A 19,625-nucleotide genomic window follows, 5' to 3' on the forward strand; every position below is an offset into this window, starting at 1 on the left:
GGTGGGTCATAAATTGACCCTTAGGCTTGGCTTTTAGTCTTTGATGGGGTTCATATCCATAACCTAAGATGATTGATTTTTAATTCCTTAGTGGGATTCTTAAGGATTGCCAAAAAGATTTTCTCGAGTGATTAGAGAATTAAGCATGAAAAAGTCATTTTAAAAAAATAAAAAAACTTGAAGGTGTATTGACATAAAAAGGAAATTGAATCAGTTAAATTATAATATTAGTTGAGTCACAATGCAATAAAAGATGATATTGTAACACTTCCTCAAAGAATTATAAATAAAAACAGTAAATTTTACATTAGCGATGTGGAAGTATATTTTTAGACTTAAATTCATAAATTTGGAAGAACAAAAATTTCCTGATTAAATTTTCTCTTGACTCTTTTTTTCCATAGTGAATTGAAATATTACATTGACCAAGAAGCACAAAATTGACATTGTATCATTATCAGAATAACTTCAGTTGAAAATTTTTTTAAATTTCTGTTTCGGAAACACAAAAGTAGAATTTTGACTGATCTGAAGCTTCTTATAGGGAATTAAATTAATCAGAATCAGAAAACTGGAACTAAACAGCAACACTTTCTGATGTTTTAATGATACAGCATAATATCAATAGAATAAGCGATGTCATTTGAATATAGAATTTGTTCATAATATCTTAATTTAATAAATTAAAAGAAGTTCTGGCTGATTTGAAATTTTTGTAAATCTCTATTTAGGAAAGAAAAAAATATTAGAAATATTTAAAGAAATAAAATTAGATAAAATACTCATGATTAAAATGTAATAGTTTTCAAGGAATGGGATTTTGTTAATCTATCTATAAAGTAAAAACATTAAACTACTTTCAGCATTTACAATTGATTCAGAACAGTTTTTATATTGCACATTAATTCAGCATGGATGTGTAGACCTTGCATAGGCCTCACATAGCTTTTCTGGAATGTTTTCAAGAACCTGACGCAGTTGTCGTAATCTAGACAACTGCTCTGACCTATTTGATTAGAGTCCACATAGACAAAAATAAATAGTTCCTCTTAGAAACGAACTTAAATTTTTTTCAATTTGATTAAAATTGGAATCAGTCAACAATGCTGCTATTATTGTTTTTGCAGGTCAGCTCTAATCTTCTATCAAAGCAGGTGGTGGCGAGAAATCTAACAAAACTGCCCATCTGGAACAGAACTTATCCTGTTATACGTGGGCAGTTATTTTTCAACTTCAAGGCAGAATTTCTATAATACAAGAATGAACAAGGAAGAAAATTTCTCGTGCAAGTTATGTATTTGGTTGAGGATACCACGATGAACCATTTGCTGTGTGATGTGATGTTTTGCTGCTTGAAGATGGATGATAAAGATGAAAGCCACTTGCATGGTGGGCATACAGTTGTTGCTGCTGTTCAGGACTCAGACCCTGCTGAGAATGTCCATATGCAGCTGGATCTAGAGTTCCTGGATGAACAAACACTTGCGGTTTCAGAGGAAGGTGTTGCAGAGTACCATCTGACACGTAGTGGTGCATGTGTGGTATGGCCGCGGCAGCTGCTGCAGCAGCAGCTTCACTGAATGCTGCAGTGTCTGAAATACCAGGATGGAACTTGTCTCTTGGAGAAACAGATGCTGGTGGAGTCATCGCTGAATAAGTGTCCATGTAACTTGTGACCGTTGCTGGTGCTGTTGAGTAACCGGCGATGACTCCATAAGATTCGGCACTCATCTTGCTTGGTATCATGAACTGGTTTTGGTCAGGATAAGCCTCGCCACTACCACCACTACCTGGTGGTGTTGGCAAGGGACCTTGTGATTCTCCGTAATAAGTTGGTCTGCTTATATGGGTTCCGGACCTAATTACCGACTCTCTATTAACATAAATTTGTCGAAGGAGAGACGATGCTGGTAAGGTCGTCTGTGGGGCACCAATCCATTGTATGGTTGATCTTTGCTGCTGATTGCCATTGACCTTGCCAAGTGGATCATGCCCATCTTGTGCCGAAGGTAAATGTTTGTTCATAACGTCCTCTAATTCTTTCACTGACATAGCAGAACCATTTGAAGAATTGTAAGCGTTTCTTGCTGAAGAGCTATTGCTGGGAGACCTTTTCCAAGGTCTATCTATTTTATCACTATCACCCGATGAAGGTGGTGTTGTGGGTCGATGGCATATGCCATCAGAGGAAGTGTTCAGTCCAGTTCGGTCTGGCGTGACCCTATCCACCAAAGTTCCTCCGTTGTCCAGAGGGCTTGTTGCATTAAGACTAGATACCACATTGTCAGGAGGACTCTTACGATCTCCATTACTCATTGAAGTATCACTATAATTAATTTGATGTCCGTTGCTGATAAGTCGCCTTTTTTTTACTCGCCCATGAGGTTGACTATCAATACATGGGTGATGACTGGAATGTTTTACTGTTTCTTGATAACGATTTATATCTACTGATAAGTCTAACTGCTTTGGTTCCATATCATATCCATTGCTTGCAACCGAAACATCATCTTGTAAAGAGCATCTCTCCTACAAGTAATAAACAGTTGTCATTATTGTTGTGATTATTAACTATAACATGTATAAGAAACACTAAACGAAGTATTATATCTTTTTTAAAAATATATTGTCCACTAACACCAGTTTTTTTCCACCTTATTACATCATAAGTGTCCATTATTATGCTTATGAGTTAATTATAGTGTAACAAAACTTGCTACTTCTTTCTGTTGAGACAGTGGTACCGTGATAAAGCATCAGACTACTAAGCTAAAGGTTGGTGTTCGAATCCCGTCCAGGGCAGGTTCCCTAAGTTTAGTTTTTGTTGAAAAAAGTACATTATAATTCACTCTTATTCTTTTGTTTATGCTATTAATTATTTAATTTCTAGAATTTTCGGATTCTGAAATGCTCTGTTCAAGAAAGATCGACAATTGTATATAAGCACTTGTAGCATTCATTACTGTTGCTTAAAATCGCTAGTTCAGTAATTTCACACTTATCTAATCTACGGGACAATAGCAACTTCATGATTTATGCATAAAGAAGTACAGATTGTTTTTGTTAGTTAAAAAGTTAGTGCCATTCGGGCAGTTGAAAATTAGCTTTTTTTTAACGTAAACTTTCTTTTAAATAATTCATTTCAATTCTCGAAGTTCATGCCGCATAAAATTAACTCTTTTTTCCATCTAATGATCTGATTTCTTAAATAGTAACGTCAATGATGTAGAACTGAATCAGTATTTCCTAATAAGGTGTTTTGATGAATTGCAAATTTGATTTAGTTACTTTAATAAGTTTTTCCTAACTCTGTTCAGTTTTAGTTACGCTAGCTGCAGACATATCTAACTTAAAATTGAGTTTGTGTGCTTCTACTTACCCCTGGAGGTCGCAGAACATTCGAATGTTTCACTAAATGAGATATATGATGATCACTGTCACCGCCTGCAGTTGACGAGGAACATCGACCTCCATCTGTTTTTGGTGTGCAGCAACCTTCTCTCGAAGATCCTTCCTCTGTAAGAATAACCGTTACTATTAATTTTAATTAATAATTAATTATTTTTAAATTATATTTAATTTTCTTTATTTCCCATAGGGAGTAGAAATATAGTTTTATAAAATAAAATCATAAATAATTAAATTATGGAAAAAGATTTTTTGTGTGTGTGTGAATCAACAGCAATTTTGTACTCAAGATTGCAACGCAACTGTAAAAAATTGTATGGAACACAATTGAATCAATGAGCCCAACAACAAGTCACCTATATAGGGAATTATTCTAGATAACATACTTTTGATGTATGAAATTGATAAGTTCAAGAATAATTTTTTAACTCAGAATTACCACGCAACTTTAAATAATTCTAAGGATCACAATTGAATCAATGAGCCCCAAAACGAGTCACCTACATAGGAAATTATTCTAGATAACCTGTTCTTGAACTCATCAATTTCATACATCAACAGTAATTTTTTAACTCAGAATTACAACGCAACTTTAAGTAAATGTATGGAACACAATGGAATCAATGAGCCCAAAAACAAGTCACTTACGTAGGAAATTATTCTAGATGATAGATGACCTGTTCTTGAACTCGTCAATTCATACATCAACCACAATTTTGTACGCAAAATTACAATGAAATATTAAAAATTCTCGAGGAACACAATTTAATCATTGAATCTGAAAGCAAATCTTCATGAAAAAGCCACTCTAGATCATCTATTTTTGAACTCGTCAATTATTAACACCAATTTTAAACGTAACATGCAATTTCGAAAAAATTTGTGGAATTGTGGTCACCTCCATATGAAATCAACTGTAGATGGCTTGTTTTTGTACTCATCTATTTAATTATCAACAAAAATTTTGAACGTAAGTTTTAAAAATTATTTGGTACACAACTGAATCAATGAGATCATAAACGGATCATCAACACTAAGAAATGACATGTTTTCAAACTCCTCGATTCAATTATTTTATTCATGACTTTTTGATAATATATTATATAAGTTAGAGTTCATTGGCTAGGTTGACGACAGAATAAAACCGATTTGGCAGGGAAAGATCAACTTTTCATCATCGCTTGGAAATTATGAAGGGAAGTTTTTATTGGTTTGTGCGATAATGAAATATAAAAGTGTTGTAAACGGATAGATTCGTTCAAGATGCTGATTTGCTTATAAGAAGAAGATAAAAACTTTCTTAAAAAGTTTGCTTTTGCTCACCTCTAGGGTCGGCTTCTGGAGACGATCCTCTTTCAGAATTGCTGGGATCATCTGGTTTCAGATTTCCAGAATTCGGCATCTGGCTACAATCTAGGATACAATTTTCGTATTCAATCCCACTGGAGAAAAAAAAGACATTGTTTGAAATTCGTAATGAGGAAAGATGCATTGTTCTCAGAGCAAGTACGATCTTTCAATGATATTATTTTTGTAACCAAATAGATCAAAAAATAAAAAAATAGTTACCTTATAATATAATTAACACAGATAATACTCTGCTCATCAGAGTTCTTAGAATTGCAAATGACCGTTGCGCAGGTCTGCACCCAAGTATAGCCGCCATTTTTATTGATGAGTCGATAGTAGCTGCTCATCACTTGCCCTTTATTGATAACTGAAATGACAGGAAAATGAAATTTTGTAAGTAACACACTACAATTTTAATATTTCGCATATAAAACCATATTCTGTACAGAATGGCCAAAGTATTGAAACATTTAAAAAGGGATGACACCTGTTCTATGAGGTTATAGTAAATTTTCTAGGCTTTAATTTTCACGTCGATTTTAGGCATTGTATTGGTCAGTTGTGACACAAATATTTAATTTACGAGTATTTTCCGTCTTTAATTATTAGCTAAATAATTTTGTTTCTTTGATCGTTTTCAATAAGTTTGTGAATTTTTCCTGCTATGCAAAAAAAAAAAATTATTACGACCAGACAACTTACCTGCAATAGTTGAAGATTAAAGACACCATTAAAGCCCTTTACATAGTTAGTAAACTTAATTTAAGTAAAAAGAAGTATAATCACGCATTTTCAGATTTAGTGTATTACTTCAGCAAAGAAATTTTTTGAAATTAAAAAAAAATTAGCCATTTTAAATGTACTTTAAATAGTTGCATTCTTATATATTTTTTTTTAATATTAAGTGTTCTAAAATATTATTAGTGAAATTCGACAGAAAAGTAAACGAAATTAAAGTACTAAACTTCACATATTTAGGATTTTTTTTAATCAAATTCTTCATTGTTCTTAGCTCTCGAACAAAACTAGATGTTTCAACAAGATCACGCTATTGCGCGAAAGACAAACATTGCAAAACCCATTTTTCGAATTTCATAAAAACAGCTGATTGATTTGCCAACAATTTCGCATTGTCTTGTTGTTTCAACTTGTGATGAGTTTTAATAGCCAAGGACCTCCCCTTGGCGCTTACGTTCTTCGGAAGTTTACGTCAGAAAAAAAATTGGAGCTGAAGGACATGCAGCTCGTCGCCCAACTCCAAGAAACTTCCGAAGCTTTTATATAGGCTCTGGAAAGAGGCCATTTCGGAACTGCTTAAAAATTCATTAAAGTTGAGCCACAGTGGGTTGATGGTAATAAACGGTTCCTTGTAGGCCATTGAATTTAAGCATCACTGATAGTGAGCGGGTGGGTGACCACTTTGATCTGCCTGTTAAAGGACCGAGGGTGTGCAGAATGTTGGTAAACTGCTCTGTTATTTATGCCACTTGCCAATACCAGCAAGCTTCCTTGAAATCAAGCAAATTTTTAAGGCAGAGGGTGCGTTTCTTGTTTTTCAGTGGCGCCATCTATGGCCGAGTATACGACTTCAGCTATACACATATCACAGCCCGTTTTAGAGGGAGGACCCAATCATACCTCATCCATATTCCATTGTAATTTTGATCTGAATCAGAGAATGATCAATCTATAATTCAGTACCCCAAGAGGTACTGATTAAATATCGAAACTTGGATCACTTTGTGACCTTGACATATTTCGCGTGCACCAGCCTCTATTTAATGCACGGAGATTCGATCATTCAGCCTCTATTTAATACACGGTCAACGAGATTCGAACGCGTGTTCTCACGAACACGAGCCCATCATCTTAGCAACCAGACTATCCCGGCCCTGTTTTACTGTAAATTGCTCGATTTCGTGCGCAGGTCGTTTGTAATCTACCAAAGCTGAAGGTGCATTCTCTCTGCAGAAGATTAAAATTGTAAGTGCATGTTATAAGATTATCCTCAGAAATGTTTCCCAGACTGTCGCCAATGTGCAGTTCTAATGCGACGTAATAAAAAACTACTACTTTTCAAAGTTAACATTATTATTTTATATTGCTAACAAAGTTTGTATATCTATGTTTTATTGCTAATAAACGTTTTTATGTTTTTCGTTGTACTGTTAATCGTTTTATTTCTTAATATTTTGAGACATCTTGTAATTACAAATAATTCTTTCTATTGTATTTAGATTACCATCCATTAAAATTATTTTAAACTTCGGTGTGACGTTGCTTTGTTAGAGTGTGTTTATTATTACTGACAAAAAAAAATTTCGATTTCAAAAGAAGTTTGTGTAAAGTACATTAATTAACTATTTCAATTGCAATTTATATTAGAGCTAAATGCATAGTATAAAAAAAATAATAAACTGTTGAGGTGTACTTACGATCAACATGGCATTTTCTTAGTTTCTGAACATCTTGCCCGTGGCAAAGGGTATACATATTTTTCCCTGTCAACTCATCGGCTGTGTAGTCTAAAAGGTCAGATACCCTGAAGAAAAAAAAAACTATTTAAAAAAATGTGTAATCACTACAGAAAGTATGAATAAGTTACTGTGAATGACCGAAATCGGTGGTTGTTGACTTCCGCCGGTGAATGTTGACAATCACATAGTCGCTCTGGTAAATGTCCGAAATATATAATAAGTCTAGTTAAGTGCCACTACCCGCTATACCCTATACTGATGCTTTTTAATGTTTAGTGCTGCTGTCCGGTATACATTTGCCCGGTAAGGTTCAGTGCCACTGCCCGGTATAAAATTGTCCAGTACTCGGAACACTGGTCCCGCAGTGGACTGATCGTTAAGACACGGTTCCCAGCAGATCACCGAAGTCAAGCATCACTGACTCAGTCAGTGTGCGGGTGGATGACCACTTGGACCAGTCTGCGTAGGGATCGAGGGTGTGCGGTATTGGCCCTCGTTAAACTGTGCTACCGTGAAATGCTCGACTTCGCGCGCAGGTCGTCGGACTACCGAAGCGGGGGTGCCATCCCCTCCGCAGAGGATCAAAATTGTGATGGCATGTCTTCGGATCATCCTCCGGGATGTTTCCCAGACCGTCGCCAATAGCCCATTGTGCAGCTCTAGTGCGACGTAAATTAACAACAACGACATCAGAACAGATGTTTCTCCTAATCTATCCTCAGCTGGTATTAAAATATGGAATGAATTAATATCAAATCGGATATAACAAATATTTCGGACATTCACCAAAGCGACTATGTGATTCTTAACATTCACCGATGAAAGTCGACATTCTCTTGATTTCGATCATTCACGTTAACATACATACTAATATAAAATCATTCTACAGTTTTGATACTATTACATAATAGTGAAAAAAATAATGTAGCAAATGGCTGAAATATCTTAAAAATAAATGCGTATGCATAAAAATAATTTTAATGGCACAAAAACCTGCAAAAAATGAAAATTTTTAGTTGTTATTTTAGTTTGATCCCATTTAAATAAAATTATTTTTTAAAAAAAATGAATCCGTTTCCCAACACAGCTTTTGGAGCACGCTCCGAACTGTTCTGACGATGTCGTTCGAAAATAAACTGAAAAGTTTAATCAGTTTTCACCTCAAGAGAAGCCTAGACATATTCTTCCCTTTTTTTCCCACATTTTCCCTTTTCCTGTTATAAATAAACAATTTTGTATAGAATTCACATATTTTGAAAGCAAACTTACCATTTCACTACAAAATATTTTCCAACTCTTCGGCGACAATATTTTCTGTCACTTTTTCATCAAAATTAAAATTTATATGAATTATACATTTAGAATCTGAGAATTTGATTAGTGCATTTAGAGTAGAATGTTAAAACTACATTCATAAGTTTGTAAATATCGTGAATTGTATTTCATTATTCTTTAAGATTTTAACTTTTTTATTATAATTCAATTCGCTGATGGAAATATTTAAAATATTGATAAAAGAACTATTATTAAATGAAGAATGATGACGATATGTGAATATTATTGAATTAAATCAATAAAAAAATCAACAGTTAACCGTCAAACGATAAACTTTTCAAAAGTTGAAGAAATTTTTAGCGGGCTCTAAAAGCTCCGTATCTCGAACAGATCCATTGTTTTTAATATTTTTTTAAAGCCTACGGTGATTTCTTTATACACACAGGTCAGATAAATAACTTTTCAACAAAAGAAAAAAACAATAGCCAATGTTGAATTCTGTACTTTAAAAGTTGACTTATTCAACCTACAAATTTCATCCTTGTGTTCTAATAATTTTTTTTTTGGTCTATATAAATTAAATTATATATATTTTTTCATTTAGTTAACATAATTTTTTGTTAATTATAATTAAACAAACTAGTTTTTATCATACTCTACATGCTAAAATGCTGCTTTCGGATGCGTATTTTTTAAAATTAAGTTATAAGGTGACCTCAGAATCACGTTTTGCTAATACTAACTTACGGTTGAGACCACCTAATATGTTAGTATTCTGGAATCTGATTTTGCAAATCAAGCACTCGCTACAAGCACGCTGATTGTTTTCTTAACTTAATACTTTGTACATAATTTTTTTATTCTTTTTTTGCAGTTTTGCTAGTTGGTTGGTGCGATCCGGGTGCGGAATTCGTATCGATCCGCCATTGCTGTGATTCGAACCTGGATGTCACCTCATTGGAAGGCGAACGCTCTATCTCCTGAGCCAACACGGGTCAGATGATGTAAGATTGTAAGGTAAAAAGATGTGAGATTTTTAAAAAAAAAATTTGGTTGTTCTTTTGGTTGATAGATTATAGTAGGATTTAAAAACAGCACAGTAACCCAGAAGCTTTATGAGTTTGGCGACCACTTATATAAATGGATGTTATGGACAATCAGAATCTGCTAACACTCACCTCGGTTCGCAATGTGCGATCCTGAATTCGAATGTTAGCCTGGTCACAAACATATCACTCTCTAGTCTCACCTCGTTGATGGAAGGGGGCGGCAAGGCGATGGCCATGGCCACCATGCCCATAACAGTTTGTGGCCCTGCCCCAGCCCCCTGTTGCTTGCGACCGGAGAAATTGTACTGAGGTCTCATGTGAGACAGGACCAACACTACCTGAAAATAAACATAGTGTAATGCTTTTGGTTGTTGAAAGAACTTTTTTTAAATAAAATACTCAGATCTGAACTAGATCATTAAACTGCAATTAGTAAAGGCGTAACATATTTTATCGAAAATAGATAGAGAGAGGCTTGAAAACTTACCCTATAGCCTGAACTTTTAAAATGGCACCCACGCTTCGTGAGCGTAGACTTCATTCTTATGCAAAAAGATCTGTCCATCCCTTTGTATGGTGTATTGCTGTTCAGTGTCATCACAGGTACTAAAATTGAAAAAAAATTTAGTATAAAGTATTATTGGTATAGTAGTAAATTATATACAGTTTGTTCTTTAATGACAGCCCAAACCGCGCAAGAGTTGAAAATGAAATTGTGCAAGACGAAAGTTTCGAATCACTATTATTGTTGCCTGTAATAAGGCTCTTTAAGTAAAGTTTTGTGCACATTTTCTTTTGATAAAAAGCATTTTTGTCCCTATTTTGTTAAGCACATTTGATTTACATAATTTAAATAGGAAAACAAAAACTCTTTTGAAGTCTACTAGTTTGACAAAGTGTTTATCATTAAAAATTAGGAGATGGTATTGCTAGTACTGAGAAAATACTTTGTTCTTATATGACCACATTTAAACTTTGTTTGCTTTGCTTTGTGATTTTAATTCCTCACTCTAAGGGAGACCTCGTCGGCTTCGGCAATATAAGGCGGGTCTCTCGGAGCTAACTTCATTTTTTGCTGCTGTTGCCATCCAGTTTTTTAATTTTGTAATTTTGTATGTTTATTTTAGTAAATGTCAAGGGTGGAGCCTAGCTGGCTGGTTGGTCGGCCGGGGGCACGTGTTGGTTGTCGGATTGCGGTCCTCTCGGAAGGACTGTCGTGACGGCGAGTTGACTTTCCGTATGCCCAAATGAGGGTGGGGTAGGAAATTTCTTTCTTAGTACTGAGCACGTTAGGAGATAATTGTGATATAAATGTGTGAGAGTGTAATGGTTTACTTAGAGAAGATGATACAGTGCTATGATCAGAAATGACTTGTCTACCAGTTATGGATTATTTAGAGTAGGTGGATGTAAACTTACTTTGTCTGTCCAGGCCCGTTGGAGTGGATGTTCCGCCGGGCGTGGAAGAGGACGAGCCATCATCTGATGCTACAGAACCAGGACTAGAGGCCATTGTTGTCTGTTGCTGCGCCAAGTTGATACCGATCTGCTCCGCCAATTCTGCGTGATCTTGTTGGTGAATATAGTCGAATATACTACTGCCAGTCATTTCAACCTGGTAAGAAAATAAGTTGTTAAATCATCTGGAATTCCTAAGACTTATTAGAATAGTATTAATCTAGAATTACAAGAAAACGTAATTAATTGCCATAAAGTCTAACCATGCATTGTCATTAAACAAATTCGGCATGACCATAAAAACCTTTATTTTATCTATTTGTTTTTCTGCAATAAGATTTATTTGCAATTCGGCAGTTTAAATAAAGAGATTCTGATTACGAATTTTTTATTTATAGCAGAATTTTCGATTAATATCGATCAATTATTAATCTAGTTTTACTGTGCTTTGAAATTTAAACTTAACTGATAATTTGTAAAATGAACTTAATCTCGCTGCTTGAACAATATGCTAACAATAAGTATGGTGGGGTACACGCCTTGCAATAAGAACAAATAGTAATAAATAAGTAAAAAGAGGCCAAATCAGGACTGCCAAAAAAGCGAGTACTTTCTTAATCTAGCAATCATATCACCTTTTCTTAACAATACATCTATAAATAACTATAACAAATTTCCACTTCCAAACTCATTATAACTAATCAATATCTTTTAAAATACAGCAGATTTGAGCTCAAATTATTTCTTTCATTAAAAACAAAATTATCTGTTTGAAAATATCGCCTCGCAGAATAAGCTATAGTAAGCAGCTGTATACTTTCTAACCGAAAGTAGAGCAGGCCAAGAGATCAAGATTGTTGTTGTTTACATTTATATTGAAAACACCATCCATTCTTACATCTACTATGCGGAAGAAATGAGTTGGGTGGCACTTTTATTCAACTGTACAAAACGGTGCAGTGATATAGTATTATTTATATCCAATATTTAACAGAAGCCTATTATTTTTGAAATTCAGGGCAATTTCTCTCAAATTTAGATGTGACCATGAATCTTAACCAGAACTTGTTTTGTAACAAGCTATTGAATACTTGGATAATTTAATTAATTTTCATTAATTTTTGTTTTTTAGTTGGAAATTTAAATTGAATTTTAGAAAATAAAGTATCATAAAATACTATGCCTCCTTATTGAAACTAAACGACATTAAAATATAACTAATATTCCAATTAGTTTGTTTTAACTCTTGTATTTAATAATGAAGGCTAAATTGAGTGTGATTGAAAGTTTGAAGTAGAGAAAAAAATTTTAATAAGGTATGTAAATGTTTTTTTTTAAAAATATCAATTTAAATAATTGTATCATTCTTTAAATTTTTAATGTGTCATAATATTTTAAAATATGTATACGTTCTAGAAGCAGATTAATTATTAAAAAGATTTTTTTATACACGTAGAAACGTACATTCGGATCGACAATAATTGACTTTTACATCTCAATAAATGAAGATTAATATCTTCACGTTCTACGGTTATATATTCGATGTATAACAACGATGGTATAGTAGTAAAAGCATTGAGCTATCATTAAAAAGAATTTGGTTTCTGCTGCAAGTAGGAATCTGTTAGTAAGAACTGAAACTTGGACCTCATTAGCACTTTCATGTAGTTGGTTTCGAAATTTTTAGGACTTCTTCTCCTTGGCTGGCAGTTCGCTGTTACGGGTATACTTGTATTCTTATTCTAAATGCACCTATACAAGAAAATGCATTTTTATAACGAAATAATCGTCCTAACCCCAAATTGAAGAACTGATTTCACCCTGAATTTGATAGTTATCACAAGGTTATTCCATAAATGAAAAAGAAATCAGAAATAAACATTTTCTATTTAGATTTATATGCTTACAACAACGCACAGTGGGACAAAATCAGAAAAATGCGGCCTAAATTAGAAAATTAACTTCAATGTTCTAAAAATTGATCACCTATAGGTTTTTTGGGTCGCTGATTTCAAATATGAAGTCAAAATTTCAAAAAAGCAAAATGGCGGATGATTATTGAAAAAATTGTAAATAATTAAATAAAAATTATTTACTAGTAGTTTCTGAGATCTTTGATTACAAATTTGTGGTTAATAATTTTAATAAATAAAGTAATGGATGTAAAATCGCAAATATTCATCAAAACAAATTTAAACTAAATAAATTGAATCAAAATATTTGAGATTGTTAATTACAAATTCGATTATCGAATTTAAAAAAAATAATGAATCTATTTTGCTAGATATAAAAAATTTTGAAAATGTTATAACAAAAATAATAATCTCAAGCAGGGCTCGAAAAAACTCAGAAATTTTATCCGTCCCCGAGGACGGCATGTCCAACAATGTACCCGTCCTCATTTGAAACTAACCCGTAGCTTCTAAATAAATAAAAACATAATTTCCTCCTATTTATTACAAATATTTATATAAATTGCACAATGAATTAGTATTTACTAGGATTACAAATACTAGGATTACATTATACAGTAATAAGAGAAATACTAGGTTACTAATAGTAACCTAGTATTTATTTTATGAAATAATTTAAATGACAAAAGTCAAGTTATCTGGAATGTCAATTTATCCGAGGGTACTGCGTTTTTTTAAAATGAATCAAATATGATGTTTGCCAGTTCCACAATCAAGCTAATGATTTACATAGGTTTCTGCACAGAAATCTGAAAGGGGTTTTGCATTCAAGTAGATGTTCATAATTGCGTTTAACGCTTGTTTAAGACCAGTACGTAATGTGTTTTTTTTAAGTTCATTGCTGAAAAGCCCCTTTCAACCGCTACAGTACTCCCAGACAGAGAAAACATCAATTCCACCATACGCAGTAGGATGCTGTATTTCTAGATTAGAGGATCATTTTAGAAGTTAGGCGCTATACTTTTGTAAGACAACAAAAATTGCAAATGTATCACGAACATTAACGGGAAAATGGCCGTCCGCGCGGACGTCGGATTCGAGAAATTCGTTGTCCGCGGGGAATATTTGACCGCCGAGGACGGGCGGTTTTTCGAGCCCTGATCTCAAGTTTATTTTTATAATTTTTTCATTACTTTTATCATTATTATAAAAATGACACGAACTATAAAAATATATCAGCCAAATTCGCAAATATTCGCAGATAATTTTTTTTTAGTTCTTGAGTATATATACCAAACAAATGTACAAATTTTTTTTTTACCTCGGCAACGTAAAGTTACAATTTCATTGTGCACGGCAGAAATAGGGAAATGGCTCTGGTTTTAATAGTATTTTTATAAAATAATGAATTCATATATATTTTAGAAATACATTTATGTATAAATCATGCATAGTTTTAATATTTTCATTTACTATAATGATTTATCATATTAATAAAAATTTAATTTTCTTTTATTTCGACTTTGTTTCCATTTAATTGCTATTTCCATTAATAAACCAAAGAAACAAAATACACCGTCATATTCCTTGAACATTTTCTACAAAAAACCATAGTGAGATTTTTTTTTCTTATAACTTCATTTTTTTTATTTTTGACAGCGAAAAATGATTTTTGTTCCACAGTACAACGTCCAAAAATTGTCTCATGACGTTAAAGGATCATCTTCTGTCGTAAATTTGCGCTTGGATTTCAACTGCAGAAAAAAATTACTACAACCCAGCCATCTTTATGACTTTGTGAGATCTGCGTAGATATCATTGCAGTTTGCTTATCTTTTTTAAACGCTTTTTGAGGATATCGTCTCGTCGTTCACAAAATTTTACGATCCGGATTAAGGGCTTTTTGTGACAATTAAAATGAAGATGTCGTGATTCGAATACTGGAGGTGATAATTTTATGACTCTTCAGAGGACTTCTATGACTCTCTAAACTTAACCAACTTTCCTAAATGTAAGAATGATGCGGTAGGGGAGAGTGGGGTCAATTGTAACGTTTTTAATTAACTATTTTTAACTAACAAAAAAACCATATATATTTTTAATATTAATTGACAGACGAGTAAAGTAGACTATCCTCTACTAGAAAAAAAACCTTATTTTAAATGTTATTATATTAGTTATTAACAATTTTTGACAGTCGTGCACTTGTTACAATTGTCCCCACTTACGGTCAATTGTAACAGTTCATAAATTCAACTAAAACATAGTTAATTATACATATTATCATAGTTGTGATAATATGTATAATTAACTATGTTAAAGCAGCAGAATGTATTTAATAAAAATAATAATGAGCAGAGACCTAAAGGGTTAAACTTTTAACTTTAAGGGGTTAAAAATTTTAATTTATGCTGTGAAAGGTGACAAATAAAATAATGCACATGCAACATAATATAAATGATATAGGAAACTATTGGTGGTTCTTAAAGAGTTAAGTAATGGTTTGTAAACATAAAATTATTTATTTTCAGCTGTTACAATCGTCCCTTTACTTATTGTTACAATCGTCCCCAAGACGCCATTTCAGCTTTATTTGTTAAAAACAATGCTAGTTAATTAACAAAACTGATCTTTTTTTTGAAGTGTTAATTAAGGTGTCCACTTACATATACGGTTAATAATTTTTACTTGTTTAAACAAAATTACATTGTTGCAATATAATATTCTAATGCCAAAAAAAGTACTTACGTAGCGTGAAAATATCTTTTGTGACATAACTCTTTCAAAAGTACATAAAAATGGTTACCAGCAGGGGTATACATGTAGATTTATTAAATGCACCTTGTGCGCCACCTAGGAACCAAATCTAGAATCCGACACTCAATATTTTTGCTCTGTTACAATCGTACCCTGTTACAATTGACCCCACTCTCCCCTACATGCACATTTTATTGTGAATATTTTGTAATTAAAATATTTTTCTTTTTGATTTTGCAGAGTTTTAGAACTACATATGTCAAGTTATTTATTTCCGTTAAAGGGCTTTTATTTTTTATAAAATTGAATCATTTATTCAATTATTCTTAACTTGAAGAAAATTTAATTATACAAAAGCAAAATTATTAATTTCATTTAAAGGGAATTGCAAAATATTTCATAATACATCTACACTTTAAGCACTGATATCAAAATGACGTATCTAAACTTTAATCTCTTTTAAATTTAATTCACATCGAATTCTTTTTCACTAAATTTATAATTCTGTCTTTCAAGTCAGAATTACAATCTGTGGATGCATTATAAATGACAATTTACTCTGTAAAATGGGCTTTGACGTGTGTGTGGTTGAAGTCGTATTTTTGGCCATAGATGGCGCCACTGAAAAACAAGAAACGCACCCTCTGCCTTAAACTTTGCTTGCAATAGCAAGCTTGCTAGTATTGGCAAGTGGCAATGACAACAACCTAATGTCTTGAGGCAGGAGTCCAAATGCATTATCACAAAAGTTTTCTATAAATATCTTGAAAAAAAAATTTTTTTTTCCTACTTGGACATTCATGATGTTAACTGTGCCAATAAACACAGACCAGAAAAAAATTAAATTGCGTTTAGATGTTTAGAAATACAAATAAAGTTCAAATAAGACTGTTAGTTGATAATATTCTTAACAAATAGCAACATTAGTAATGTGCTAAAAGTTTTAGATAAAGCAATTATGTGTTTTGATGCATGTCCAATAAGGTAACGCGTGAAATTGCTATTATTTTTACAGAAAATAGAATAAGGTAAATACTTTTATCCATTTCAAATTAATCCATTATCCGTTTTATCCATTTTAAATTAATATTTCAAGTCTTTTCTTTCATTTTTATTGAAAGCTTTCTGTAATGCTTTCATTTTTATTGAAAGCTTTCTGTAAAGCTTTCTGTAATGCTTCTGTAATCCTTACGCGTGAAATATATTTGTCAAAGCTATGTAACGTAAGCAACTCCGTTATTTTTCCTTATTGTTTAAGATAATCTGATGTCCTAAAATTCGATAAAAAAAACTATTACAGTATTAATTTTATTCAAATGGAATAGTATATTGCATAAGCAAGAAATATTTAGTACATGCAACATAAATATTAATATAATTTCAAACTAGCTGCTGTTAACTTTATTATTTCCACATTTTAAAAAGTACCTACAGTACACTCTCGATATCCTGAACTACGATATATCGAAAACCTTGTTACGTCAAAAAAATATTTTTCCCCTTAGCATTATACATTTAATTAATTTTTTTTGTCTTGCTTTTAAAAAGTAAAATTATCATTGTTGTATTTAGACTTATAGTCAACTATCATTGCAGACATATTAAATAGCTCTTATTCTTATGTTTCATGACTCAACTTATTAGAGTAATATTTTAGAATATATTTCTCTTTTTTTCAGAAACTATTTAGTTCTGAGCATGTTATCTCAAAAACTCGCAATCTTGAAATTTTTTTAGCGCCCCTTCAACTTTGAGATATCAAAAGTATACACATCTCTTCCTGTAAGTTAGCATTTGAGAGATAACTCTAACGTAAAGGAGAAACGGTTTTACAGGTTCGGAAAATTCGATTTCACAATTCGGGTGAAATATATTAAGGATGTATTTTTTGTCCGTTATCTATTTTGACTAAATTCTTTATGAATGCATAAACATTTTGGTGACAAAATGCATACTAAAAAGTACAGTAAAATCATAAAAACTCTGCTGTCAATTATTAAAGGCGGTTATTGTGCTGTGAATCTGCGGAGAGTTTTGTGACAAAAACGATTTAATTAGGCAGAAAAATTAAATATCTGTAGGGTGTTCAGTATTCACAACCTTTTATACGTATTTTTAGTGTCCTTATAGAAAATGAATCTAATAAAAATTTTAGTAGGGAAGGTAATTAAATTTTTTCATCGAACAAAACGCAAAACCAAAGTAGATGATTGACAAATAGTAATTGAAGACGGTAAAAACATTAAAACCTGTCTGATTGAAACTTGGAAGCCAGATTGCGTTTCCATTAATAACCTTTTCAATTTCTCTGAGTTTCTCTAGGCAATCAAACATGTTTTTGTGCTTTCAATTTCATCTTCCTCATCAGTGGTAGTTTCGATTGTGTTTTGCATTAATTGTTTCGTTACATTTATTTGCTGTCTTCTAACAAATAAATTTTTTAATTTCATTTTTTATAAGTATTTTAAATATATATATATAAATAGGGTGGTTATTGCGGGACACCTTATACATTGAAATAAAACATGCACAACGTAACCGAAAGAAGACTTTACCTGAGAAAGGCCTAAGTAAATAGAAACTGTTTCTGATATGTATAAAAACCTTCCATCTGCACTGAGGGCGAAAGCAAAGCCATCTAGTGACTGAAAATGAAAACAACATAATTAATCATAATAAATGGAGCATTATGAAATATTATCTCACTGAGTTTGTACAAAATAAGTCTTTTTTTTTTTTAATGCAGCGTAGCTAAATTGCATTAGAATGCTTAGTATCAAAATCTTGTTCTCAGTTTGCAATATATATATATTGCAAACTGAGAGCAAGATTTTGCTACTAAGAATTTTAATGCAAATTAGTTTGCTTCTTGTTGCTCATATACATGGTTCACAATAAAACTAGTACTTATTATTCAATTAAGATACTGAATGAAATTTCTTTTTATTTAACTACTTACATAGTTTCTACAGTACTTATTTACTTTTACCCCTTCAGGACTGGCGGATGGAGAAAAAAGCACTTCCCCCAAGGCCACCAACTCTGAGTTTATTCGTACTAAAGAGTACGTATAGGTGCTAATACGATATGTAATACGAGAGAACCGTATTGATCATGTGATCTTGGGCAGCTAGGGTCAGAAAAGCTCGTCTCATATTCATATGTTATATTATGGACTGTGAAGAGAGAATTTCGTGATCATGTAAATGTGATCAAAGGAAGAATTGGAGATCAAAGGTGAATCAGAAGTCGTCATGGAGAAATCTTCAGAGGAAGGCATTGGCTCACATTGGGCTGTCTGGCCAACTATGATGATGATAAATGTGATCACGGTCCTGAAGGAGCTAAAATAAACTTTACAGTACATAAAGTCTACATTAATGTTAATTTTGGGCTATGATAGCTTTCTTCTCAGCTACTATTATTTCGCGACGGTATTCTGACAAATTTTATCCTTATTTTTTAAAACATCCTCAATGTCTAGCGAGATGAATTAGTACAGATTTAAATCCTGGAGATGAATTTATGATCCTCCTTTCATACGTTTTCCGTTTTTTTTCCTGCCGTAAGCTTTTTGGGTAAATACTGAACAGTAAGGTATTCGCGATCGCAACGCATGAATTCGCCATCTTGTCGAGAAGACCGGTTATAAGTCTTTAACTCTCCCTCTTTCTCTATCCTTAGTTATATAGGAATGTACTACAATGTTTTTCCCTTTTTTTAATATTTTTTCATATTTAACTGTCATTTTTTTTAAAAATTTCCACTGCGCTTTCTTTTTAAACTATGTTTAATGTGGTTTTCAGTTCCATACAGTTTCCTAACTTAAAAGTTTTTAATCTATTTGAAGATCAAGACATAAACTAACGTACTTCCTACTCCTATGACTCTTCACACGCTAATGGTGAAAGCATGTGAAGTGCTGCAATAGGTATAGA

General features: G+C 32.6%; 1 protein-coding gene across 4 annotated transcripts in view; it reads right to left on the minus strand.

The window, feature by feature from the left end:
* Nucleotides 1-788: 788 nt before the first annotated feature.
* The window catches only part of LOC107455153 (protein trachealess), a 337,778-nt gene continuing 318,941 nt past the window's right edge, over nucleotides 789-19,625 (minus strand). For all 4 annotated transcript variants that reach the window (XM_043046105.2, XM_071180991.1, XM_071180990.1 and 1 more), the window contains 9 exons: nucleotides 18,243-18,332; nucleotides 10,979-11,174; nucleotides 10,047-10,165; nucleotides 9,689-9,897; nucleotides 7,194-7,300; nucleotides 4,978-5,125; nucleotides 4,732-4,850; nucleotides 3,380-3,516; nucleotides 789-2,529 (listed from right to left, as the gene is read on the minus strand). In XM_043046105.2, the coding sequence (XP_042902039.1) occupies nucleotides 1,291-2,529; nucleotides 3,380-3,516; nucleotides 4,732-4,850; nucleotides 4,978-5,125; nucleotides 7,194-7,300; nucleotides 9,689-9,897; nucleotides 10,047-10,165; nucleotides 10,979-11,174; nucleotides 18,243-18,332 (2,364 nt within the window). In that variant the 3' untranslated portion in view covers nucleotides 789-1,290. The remainder of the gene's footprint in view (nucleotides 2,530-3,379; nucleotides 3,517-4,731; nucleotides 4,851-4,977; nucleotides 5,126-7,193; nucleotides 7,301-9,688; nucleotides 9,898-10,046; nucleotides 10,166-10,978; nucleotides 11,175-18,242; nucleotides 18,333-19,625) is intronic.

Source organism: Parasteatoda tepidariorum, chromosome 5 (genome assembly GCF_043381705.1).
Source record: "Parasteatoda tepidariorum isolate YZ-2023 chromosome 5, CAS_Ptep_4.0, whole genome shotgun sequence".
NCBI lineage: Eukaryota > Metazoa > Arthropoda > Arachnida > Araneae > Theridiidae > Parasteatoda > Parasteatoda tepidariorum.